The sequence below is a fragment of the Ziziphus jujuba genome, chromosome 4 (assembly GCF_031755915.1).
Source record: "Ziziphus jujuba cultivar Dongzao chromosome 4, ASM3175591v1".
NCBI lineage: Eukaryota > Viridiplantae > Streptophyta > Magnoliopsida > Rosales > Rhamnaceae > Ziziphus > Ziziphus jujuba.
The window spans coordinates 32,479,323-32,491,285 of NC_083382.1; the positions used below are offsets into that span (position 1 = coordinate 32,479,323).

Here is an 11,963-nt window from a genome sequence, read left to right on the forward strand (position 1 = left end):
TTAGAATTCCGTTATGCACAAACGCCTTAAGAGCTCAATTGCAAATTTTAAAAAATTTTCCGCTTGTCGAAAATATTTCCTATAGGCCGAAAAATTTTCCTACTGGAGGAAAAATGGAGGAAAAACGTTCCTCCAGTCGGAAATCCCATATGAAGAAAAATTGAAGCCTCTTGATAAATTTCCGCCAGGTGGAAAAATTTTCCTCCAAGCGGAAATAGTTTTCCTCCTGTTGGAAAACATTTCCTCCAAGCGGAAATTGTTGAATAATTTTTACTCCTATTAGAAACTAATTTCCTCCACTTGGAAAATCAATTTCTAATAGATTATATAAGTTAATAGTAGGATAAAAAAAATTGGGAGTGGAGACAAATATTATATAAGATGAAGATGGAATTAACAAAAAATGTAGTGACATTTAAAATCAATAACCATTTTAAATAAAAATAAAATTGATATATGTTTGTTTTTATTTTCAAAATCATTTGGACATTTCATAAAATGATATGTAAACTAAAGATTGAAAATCAATTCCAGAAAGCATCTTTTCATTTAGGATTAAATTCAAAAAAAAAAAAAGATATGAAATAATTATCAAAACATATTAAACCATAACACTAAATTAAAACTTTCTAATTCGAAGCATAAGACAATGGATTCGTACATCTCTGCCTATAATGTCCAACACCACCGCATCGGCTACATCTACGTCCAATAACATCTTCACCTTCGGATGGTATGCGTTGCATCCTTGGTCTACCGGCTCGCCTACGTGTCCATCTTGGTGGAAGAACAATGCGACTTGCCACGTCATCCGGGACATGCCACTGTTTTTCATCTAACAAAGGATAAATGGACTCAGCATAAGCTGCACGATATGCATCCGCGGTGTAGTAATGAGAACACATGCCATAAGGAGCAATTTTTCGGTCTCTGCAAGCGGCAATACAATGATCACAAGGATATTGATCAAGATCGAAGACTTTGCATGAGCATGTTTTTGATTGGAGATTAACTGTACCCCTCAAACTCCCACCTTCCACAAGAAATTCATGCATATTAATGGCTTTCACACGTAGTCCGATGGACTCCAAATTTCGTAGTTTAAGTTGCTCTTCCATATGGTCAGTCACAGGCTTTGTCAATTTTGCACCTGCAGTACGTCGCTCATAAAACCACCTTTGCAGTAAATCCCGTATGTGCTCTATTAATGCTACTATTGGCATCTCTCTAGCATCTAGCAGAATGCCATTCAAGCTTTCTGCAATATTGGTGGTCATGATAGTGTACCTTCAACATGGACAAAGAGAACGTGCCCACCTTGTAGGGTCACATGATCGAATGTACTGGGCAGCCCTAATGTTTTTTGCCTCAATTTGCCCCATATAAAACTCAAAATCTTCAACCAAATATGCACTAGCTGCGAGCATGAAACATTGTATTATTGATTCATCTTTCGCATGTCCATTTGCTTTAATATTTCTGCTTATATGGTACGTGCACAACGCATGGTATGCATTGGGAAAAACTTTGCGTAATGCCCTTTCAATAGCGGGGTGTCTATCACTCACAAACACCAAATCTGGAAAATCTCCGATGGCATCCTTCAGGTTTTGGAAAAACCATGTATATGCTTGCTCGTTCTCTCCATCTCCAATGCCGAAAGCCAAAGGATATATTTGCTTATTGCCATCCATGCCCGATGCAATATACATGTACCCTTTGTATTTCCCTTTCAATATAGTTGCATCAACAGCCAATACGGATCTTATGTTCAATTTGATACCTAGCTATACAGGGAGTAGTTATATGGATAATTTCTTTGAAGATACCCAAATGACACATCAAATATATTTATAAATCTAAAGTAAGTCAACAGTGGGTTACGTATTATTTGGATATAAATTGTTCTCCTTCCTTGACATGAGGGGATGAAACCTACAATCATATTTTATAAAATATAAACCCGAAATTATTGACTGTAGATTACAAAGTAGAGCTGGGGCAGTTTATATACTTACATAGTTTCATTTGTCTGAATATATCAAATATTATTTATATAATCTAATTACAAAGACCTATTTAAAAAAATAATAATAGTAATTCTTAATAGGGTGTACTCTTAAATGGTTTAACAAAAATGAGTTGTAGAATTAAGATAAAAACAGTTAATGGTGTTACATGGTTTAATAGTTTAAAAATTTTTAAAAACTAGTTAAAATAGACGGTTATTTTTTATATTTATCATATCTATAACATATATCTCAAATGCATAAAACCAATTGGGTAAAATATACAAAATGTACAACCGAATTAATTTCATTTGACAAAGTCGTTCTAGTCACATTCTCTCAAAAATGATAGAGATATTAATTAGCTTGGTGTGCATGAGTTTTGGGGTCATAATTGATGCTATCCATCTACAGCTCCAGCAGTTTTAGTCCATTGAACCCTAATCTACTTGCCATGCCTAGGATCCAGCAAATTTTTTCCTCTCACAGTGTTCGGTGTTATTTTTGTGAAAATAACCTAGAGAACAAAAAAAAAAAAAAAAAAAAAAAAGTCTTATATATTTTCATAGAAATACAATATAACCTCAATTTATAATTTATGTTATTACATGGTGGAGAGTCACAGTGACAGCAGTATTTATACCAAAATGATAAATACTAATTAAGTGTATTTGAATATATATTAATTTTCTATATTGAAAACTGAATTAAAAAAATATGAATATTTTAAAATAATCAATTAAATTGTAAAATTTAAAATAATCAATTAAATTATGAAATAACGTATAAATTACATTTATAATGGATCTGGTAAATGATATTTTTCTAATGTCCCAATCAATAATTGACTTTGAAACTCTAATAGAGTCCAGAGTCTGGGTGCTGACTTTGCTGAATTTTCCACAATTTTGGGCCATGTTTTTGTCCCGGATTGGACAGTTTAGCAGACTTACACATCCACATAGTATTGAGCGGGTGGGTGGGTCCAAGAAACCCACTTCGTTTGGCTGTACATTTGACATCGTGTCCCGCACCGATGAGCTCCACAATTTTAGTAGAAAAACAATGAACGCAATTTCTGGTTCTCCGAGCCCTCATTGACTAAACCCATGTAACAAATAGTAATTAACTTTTGAAAAAAAGAAAAATACAGCATTATAATTACATAAGATATTACATTTAGCCAAAATATTATATATATATATATATATATATATATAATTCGTCTATGATATGTAGATGGTACTCTGACGATTTTTCATAATATTGATGACGATTTTTTAAAAAATTATCGTTAATATTATGAAAAATCATCACTAATACTCACTATAAAATTTCTGTATAGATATATATATATATATAAATAAATAAATAAATAAGGTAGTGATATACCACAAAGCGTGAAAGGGACTTGCACAGGGGCAAGTCGGACTACTTATCCTGTTGCTTCTGAAATCAAAATTGGTGTGCTGACCATCTAAAAGGTTCTGATCATTAAAAGTTCAATAGCACCCCCTATAAAAGCAAATATATTTTACAATAGACCATCTAAAAGTTTCTCATCATTAAAAAGTCCAACAAAACTTTATTGATCAATAGCACCCCACATAAAACCAAATATATTTACTTTTACTGAAAATTAAATAAAGCAACTTTTTTTGAGGTTGGGAAATTCAAATCAATAAACTGAGACTTTTTTTTTTTTTTTTTTGTGGAGTGCTACATATGTTCTGAACCTGTAAGCATTCAAAAGGACAAAAAAAAAATAAATAATAAAAAATTATCAAATTAAAAATCAGATTCAGCCAACCATTTGTACTGGACCGTACACATGCAAGTGGACACCCTTACATTTTCCACGGTAAATGGCTACAACATTTCTAGCGGTCCTATTTATCTAAGTGGCATAGAGTAAGAAAAAGAAAGAGAGACGGATAGAGAGACACAGGAAAAGAGTTAAGAGGGAAAAAGAGAAAGAGGTGGAAACGGAGGAGCAAAATGAGTTAGAGAGAAACGAACAAATCTGTGAGGCGCTGATTATTAAAAAAAAGAAAAAAAAAAGAAAAGAAAAAATTGGTCTCTTCAAAACATCGGCAGTGTCCAACTCTAATAATTAGTAGAATTATTGAAAATGCTTTTAGAATCAGTTTTAATATTCATTGCAAACATGACAAATATTAATTAAATATATCTAATAAATAATATTTTAATTTTTATATTACAAATTTAATATACAAAAGTAAAATTATTTTTAGATAATTAATTAAATTATCCATATAGATTTTATTCACAGTCATCGTAAACGATGATAAATAATTTTTTTTTTTTAATTTCATGGAATCTTATCCTTTTGGGAAAAGAGCTCATTTTATGTGCATATAAATATAAATTAAAAAAAAAAAAAAAAAAAAACGCAAAGTTGGTCTCCTCAAGACGTCGGCAGAGACCCCAACTTTCCTAACTTCTTTGAATCTTATCCTTTCGGGAAAAGAGTTCGTTGTATATATATATATATATATATATAGTCTACCATACATAGTTTGACTAATTTAAAACTTGATTTTACCCAAAAAAAAAAAAAATAAAACTTTATTTAAATATTTCCATTTAAAAAGATTTTGAGTTTAATATATAAATGCTTGCTAATTATTATAGTTTTCATTTTTTTTTCTTTTCTATGGCTTAATTAGTATATATACAATTATTCATGTATGATGTGTGAAACATAACAAACTTTGACACATGATATACATGACATTTTGAGGATATTTCCCTTCTTTTAGGGTATATTTGGCTTATAGGATAAACATAAGAATAAAATTTCTATTTCATAGTTTTTTTTTTTATTATTTTATATATTTGATAAGTTTTTAAATTTGACAATAATTATTTTATAAAAACAGATATATCTCTATTTGAAAAAATATCAATTCTTTTTTAAAATTTCAAAATTACTATTTTTATCTTTTAATCTGGATAAACTTTAAAATATTTTTATCATATTTAAATTTAAATTGATAGCACACATAAAAATATATAAATAAATATAATTTTTAATTTTTAATTAATTTTTTCCAAATTTGAACACTTTTAAAAAAAATTTATAAAAATTAAATCTTGATTTTAAATTAATATTTTTACCAAAGAGATAAATAGAAATTATTAATTATTTTTTCATTTTCTATTTCTATAAATAATTATTTTTAATTTAAAAAAAAATTATTCTGTATATCAAACATAAAATTATCAATAATACATTGAATTTTTAAATTTATTATCAACAATAGAATGATGTTCGACCCATGCAGGACTGATGCGCACTATAACAAAATTAATTATATATATAATTAATAAAATATAATTAATTTTTAGGTAATGTCTTCCAGCCTGTTTTGAAAAACATGCTGATTTGTACGTCTTAATCACTCAATAATAAAACAAAAGCACTCAATAATCTTATTTTTATTTATTCTCATTAGTTTTACATGTTAATCTCTCAGAACAAAAAATTCAATATGAAAAAGTGAGACACTTTTTAATGTCTACATAAGCATATGCTTGCATAAGTTATATTTCATGAGATCAATTCTTTATGGAGATATATAAGTTAATTTGAAATAGCATTGGAAATTAAGAAAAGAACTTCAAAACAAAAACTAATTCTTATCTAGTGCGGACTAGAGTGATTGCATTTAATAATAATTATAGTGACACTGTTGGTAGTAATGACTCCACGATTGTTGGAGAAGATGCAATGCAATGCAATTAGTGGCTAACGTTTTTGCGTTTGTCTTCGGATGCATGCATTTATACATGCTGGGGCCTAGTGGAAGAAACAAAAAGCTTATATTAACATTTATACGCAATGGAATTGATCATTTGCCAGGATATTTTTGAAGTTCAATCCACCAATATATGTTTCTATATAGATTTATACATATTTCATATATACTAAAATATTTTCATGCTTAATTATATCTCATATTATGTTTTTTTATTCTAAGAAATTCCTAATAATAATGTACATAAAACTTTTTTTTATTTTTGTCAACATGTACATATGACTTTTTTTTTTTTTTTTGGGCTTATTATGAATAAAATTATTATATACCCAAAGTACATTTATTGGTTTACAGATAACACTTTAAAAATTTTATATTACAAACTAATGCCCATAAAAATAAAAATAAAAAAATTGCATACCAATATATGCAATTTTTTTTTTTTTTTTTTGGGGGATAAGATAACAAACTACATAATTTTCAAAATTCAATATTATATCCGTCCAACATTATAAGATCTTTAAATTTGAGATATACTCTTTCTTTTAAATTAGAAATTATTATAATGATAAAAAAAAAGAAAAACAATTTTATGTCCATAATTATTAAAATTTCTTTTACATTAAAACTTATGTGGACAGGGAGTATGCAGCCGAACAACTGCAGGGGCTTCCAAGTGAAAGCTGAACTAACCAAATAAGCGACTTAAATTATAGAGATGGATTCATAGGCACATACTTCTAAAAATTTCATATATATTATTACCATAGAGATAGTTAATTAAAAATAACCACGTGGGTTGACTTGTGGATTTGAAATATGCTCTCTTTCTTTTTGCATTAGAATTTGTTGTAATTATTTTTTTTTTTTAAAAATCAGAGTGAAAATAGAAAATAGAAAAAAAAAAAAAAAAAAAAAAAACGGTTTCGAAGAAATTTCTTTGCAAATAAAGACGTAGGCTCACAGAATTTCTGTTGCGTTGTGCTAATGGGAAGACTCCATAGTCTACGATAGAACCTTGGCTTGCTATATATACATATATATATACATACACACCGGAACAGTTTTCATTCTCAACCATATGGTGGGGTAAATTTTTTGTTTTCGTTTTTGTTTCTTTGTTATAAATATTTTCTGTGTCTGTTTTGTATACTGTTTTTGGGGCAATATTTCTCAGCTATCCAAAAGCTGAGCTATGATAACTCAAGCTCCTAGTGATCATCAGAACAACAATTACGTTGGCAAAAATGTTAGTTCATCCCCTCTCTCTCTCTCTCTCTATATATATATATATATATATATATTTATATATATGTATACACCTCTGTCTCTCTGTGCAACTTCCTGCAGAAATTTCACTTTTGGAGTTTGTTCAATTTTAATATGCATACGTCTTTGCACTTTCAATTGGTTTTTGTTGTGTTCTGTGTTTCTTGTTTAGGTGAAGTTATAATCATATTATGTGGTTGTTTACTCAGAAATTGGGAACGGATGAGAAAATCAAAAAAATTGGGCAAATATTGAATTTCTCTTTGAACAAACTGTATTAATTACATGATAAACTCGAATCTGATGATGAACATACTGTAGAACATTAAACATGTGGATAGAGAAAAACAGAGATTGGAATCTGATAACCATCTCTGATTCTTTTTATGCTGCGGCATAAATAATGTGAAAAGAGAAAAAAAAAAAAAAAAAAAAAAAGAGAACGAAAGTATATATTAAAGGTAGTTGTTCTATCTTTTTCTACTGTATAGTGTTTCTTTGGGTCATTATTACTTAAGCATGAAAAGCATGTAAAAAGATCTCTTACGCAATCACTGCATACATCCCATTCCATGAGTTTGGTGTCAAATATTCATTACGAAGGATTATTTCTTATTTTATTTTATTTTTGGTTGTTGTCGTGGTTAATTTGTGGCGTTGCTTTGAACTAGATGATATGCTCCACTGATAGGGCGCTTTAATTTCTTCACTAATTAGTCAGAAACGTGCAGCGGTTAACTTAGAAAGTCTGTTTTTGGTACCAGTCAACATCTAATCGGTCACGTTAAATTAGTTTGCCGTGGCAAAAGCTAAAAACTTTTTCTTTACGGCAAACCCTTTTTAACCATTTACAACTTTAATTTTCAAAATACAAACTACATGTGTCGGAATTGACGACTTATAACTTTTCTTTAGGTTCATAAACATATATTATTATTTTTTTCATTTATTATTTTATTTATTTGTATTTCGTTTCGAGGGGATAATCCTTTTTGTACAAAATATAATATTTGTGATCTTTTTGTTAACCGACCAGTTAGCTTGTAACACATTTCACATTACTTCCGGGCGGTGACTGCCATTTTTTTTTCTTTTTTTAAATTTTAATAATCAATTTGGAAACCAGCAAGTGGATCCAATGAGATAGTTTTGTAAAGAAAAGTCTTCTCCAAGTTTGGATTCTAGACATGCCAAGTTGCCTCTTCCTTAAGCAATTATTTTTTCGGTACCTTTTTTCAACAGTATTTGCATATCAAACTTCGTGCCGTTCAATTGTCCTTTACTCGTTAATAAAATAGGCGTTCGTAGACTTCTTGTTGTTGTTGTTGTTGTTTTTTTTTTTTTTTTTTTTTTGGGTATAAGATATAATAGTAGTATACTAAAATGTATATATAATCATAAAAAATAAAGAAATAAATAAACAAGAGATGAATTTTCAACTTTGCGCGTATTAAGAATTTTGAGTGCATTTAAATGAAAGGTTTTGTAGTTTTATTGGATGTTGATTGGAAATTTTGAGCTTTTCTCTGTTTTGAATGGAAAGTAAAACATGCTTACAAAATAAACATTTTGTGTATAAATCAGAAAGCGACTTATTATTATTTCTTGGACAAAAGAAAGCGACTTATGTTTGACAACTTACAAGTTGAAAAAGATTTTTATATTGGAATAGTGTTGGCTACAAGGGATCCACAAAACATTCAAGATTCCTAGGATTAGTTGTATTCCAAATATTACCCTTCGAAATCGAAGGAATTCCATCTCAACCGCGGGTGCATCGATGATTCCCTACACCCTCAGGTTGACCACAAAGCTTCTATGATCTTAAACCTGTAATTCTAGGTGAACTTTATTGTTGATTAGAAAATTTTCTATTTTGAATGATATAGGAAGAAGAAATAAGGAGGCAGAAGCAAATTGATGATTGGCTTCCAATTACATCTTCAAGGACTGCAAAATGGTGGTACTCAGCTTTCCACAATGTTACTGCTATGGTTGGAGCTGGTGTCCTCGGTCTCCCTTATGCCATGTCAGGGCTTGGATGGTATGTTTTTTCCTCTCTCGTTTCTTTATTTCAAAACAGCATTTGAAGTTCTGACATAGACAGAAAAAACAGTACTTGTAATGTCAATTTGTGAGTCATCAGATTGAGAGTTTTCCCCTTCTTTTTTTTTTTTTTTTTTTTTTTCCTGCGTTATCAGGGGTCCTGGCGTGACTGCTCTAGTGCTATCTTGGATAATCACTTTGTACACACTGTGGCAAATGGTTGAGATGCATGAGATGGTTCCAGGGAAACGTTTTGATAGATACCATGAATTGGGTCAGTATGCATTTGGAGAAAAACTTGGTCTCTACATTGTGGTGCCTCAACAACTTACTGTTCAAGTAGCTACGAACATTATCTATATGGTTACTGGAGGAACGTCACTGCAGAAGTTCCATAACACCGTGTGCCCAAGCTGCAAGAAAATCAAACTTACTTACTTCATTATGATTTTTTCCTCTGTTCATTTTGTGCTATCCCATTTGCCCAACTTCCACTCCATCTCTGGTGTCTCTTTGGCTGCTGCAGTAATGTCCTTGAGGTTAGTGTCTAATACCCAATTTTCTTTACTAATGCCTAAAACAAAGACTGATGGTGTTTGAATTAAATTGATATGGAAACTTAAGAATTCGGGGGTGTGAACTTTCATGCAGTTACTCCACCATTGCTTGGGGAGCTTCTGTAGATAAGGGTGTTCAGAAAGATGTGGAATATGGCTACAAAGCCAAGAGTGCTGCAGGAACTGTCTTCACCTTCTTCGGTGCCTTGGGTGATGTGGTTTTTGCCTATGCTGGGCACAATGTGGTCCTTGAGATCCAAGCAACAATTCCATCTACACCAGAGAAGCCATCCAAGGGTCCAATGTGGAAAGGAGTCGTTGTTGCCTATATAATTGTTGCTCTGTGCTACTTCCCTGTTGCTCTGATTGGATATTGGACCTTTGGAAATAAGATTGAAGACAATATCCTAATCTCATTGGAAAAACCAGCATGGCTTATCGCAATGGCTAATATGTTCGTTGTCATTCATGTTATTGGCGGCTATCAGGTGAATTTCCAAATTCTAAGTCTTCATTTTGCTGATCAACATTCACTAGCAGATTAACTAATATTTTTTATTCTCTGTTTTCATGTAGATTTTTGCAATGCCAGTGTTTGACATGATTGAATCTGCATTCATAAAGAAGTTAAAATTTCCACCCAGCGCAGCGCTTCGTTTCATTATACGCAATGTATACGTGGGTAAGTATACATATACTTTCCTCTAAAATTAAGAGCAAAATCCACATTAGCAAGGTGGACATAATCTCCGTTATGCATACCAATTGAAGTCCCATGTTCTTTATATTGCAGCATTAACGATGTTCGTAGGCATTACTTTCCCTTTCTTTGGTGGCCTTCTTTCATTTTTTGGAGGATTTGCTCTTGTCCCAACATCATATTATGTAAGCAACAACCACCTCTCTTTTATTAGCCATTCACAGGAATAACATTCAAGATTTTCTTAACATTTAAATTTTTGTATTTTAATGATCTTATTGTTATATTTTTCAGCTCCCTTGCATCATTTGGCTTATTGTCAAAAAACCAAGGAAGTACGGCTTATCTTGGTGGACAAACTGGGTATGTTACATCTTCATTTCCGCTATTTATTGCTCATTTGTTCATAAATATTTAAAGTTCAGCCAATCTTATAAATGACTTTGATTAATTTCAGATCTGCATTGTGGTTGGTATACTTTTGATGATTCTAGCACCTATTGGAGGGTTGAGACACATCATACTTTCAGCAAAGACCTATAAGTTTTACTCTTAAACTCATCTTCACCCAGCTAAACGGTAGTAAGTACAAGAAATAAGCAAAATTATTTAGCATATAAATAATACAAAAAAACAAGTAGCTGATAACGACGATTACGAAGCAAATGATCGGTGATGATGTTAAGCCATAGTCATATGCATGACAAATTATTTCGACAGTGTTTTTTCAGTAATCATTGACACCACACCTGCAGTTTGTAAATTCGATCATAGCCAACTTTAATGAACTCCATATATACGTTTTAAAGCTTGTTTTGTTATACATCTCTTCGTATGCTTTTTGTATATCACCCCCCATTGTGTTTGTTTTCTGCAGTTTATTAATTGGTCACGGTTTGAAATGTTAGCTCTGCATTAGACATTTATGTATACCAGCAAATCTGAGCAGTTTGTTCGCATTTGAGCAAAGTTTTGTCATTTCTACTGGTCTTACTACCTTAAGATTTGATTGGGTTATATTTTCAACGAATTAATAGTGGAAATGTTTGTTTTCCTTCAATAACCAATTTTTTTAATAAACAACTAAGCAGCAGGGAAGTAACAAATGCTTCCCTCCAATTGTGGTCTCTTTCAAGGACGGTAGTAGACTTAAAAGTTCCCCAAATTTTTTTGTTTTTATTATTTTCTATTTCTGTAGAATCCCCTAGCAACCACACAAAGAAAAAGACGTCCCCAAAAACCAATAAAACAAGAAAAATAAAAAAGAAAAATAAAAAATACAAACAAGACAGCTCATGAGTAATGTAATGTCAAGATGGATTTTGATTAAATGGATTTTGAATTTTAATCAAAAGCTATTTAAATAAATAAATAAATTTGTGTTGATTGTGATTTTATGTACTCCTTTTGTATTCAAACTTTTATTGAAGATGCTAAAATTTTCTACTTTTCTACATTTTTCTTTTGATTAAATATATGATATATGCAGTTCATATTCATTTATTTTGTTCTACCATTTCTCGTGGATTAAAATTAGCTTGAAGGATGGGTTATAGGAAGATTGTTGTTTGAAATGGACTCAAAAATTGTGGTCGATTGG

General features: G+C 30.8%; 1 protein-coding gene across 2 annotated transcripts; it reads left to right on the plus strand.

Annotated features, from left to right (window-relative positions):
* The first annotated feature begins 6,724 nt into the window (after positions 1-6,724).
* LOC107415150 (lysine histidine transporter 1) lies at positions 6,725-11,341 on the plus strand. Of its 2 annotated transcripts, XM_060816665.1 has the most exons (9): positions 6,725-7,040; positions 8,733-8,860; positions 8,950-9,104; positions 9,262-9,645; positions 9,758-10,151; positions 10,240-10,345; positions 10,457-10,548; positions 10,658-10,726; positions 10,821-11,341. In XM_060816665.1, exons 3-9 carry the CDS (start codon positions 9,052-9,054, stop codon positions 10,917-10,919), a joined length of 1,197 nt encoding a protein of 398 aa, XP_060672648.1. In that variant the 5' UTR covers positions 6,725-7,040; positions 8,733-8,860; positions 8,950-9,051; the 3' UTR covers positions 10,920-11,341. The 2 variants fall into 2 exon arrangements, with proteins under 2 accessions (XP_060672648.1, XP_048327162.2); XM_048471205.2 differs by lacking the exon at positions 8,733-8,860 and having other exon boundaries at positions 6,727-7,040.
* The last annotated feature ends 622 nt before the right edge of the window (positions 11,342-11,963 follow it).

Coding starts and splice junctions, on each gene's coding strand:
- LOC107415150 (XM_048471205.2), top strand. CDS start 6,987: ATGATAACTCAAGCTCCTAGTGATCATCAGAACAACAATTACGTTGGC. Junction 7,041..8,949: donor ACAATTACGTTGGCAAAAAT/GTTAGTTCATCC, acceptor TGAATGATATAG/GAAGAAGAAATAAGGAGGCA. Junction 9,646..9,757: donor GCTGCAGTAATGTCCTTGAG/GTTAGTGTCTAA, acceptor ACTTTCATGCAG/TTACTCCACCATTGCTTGGG.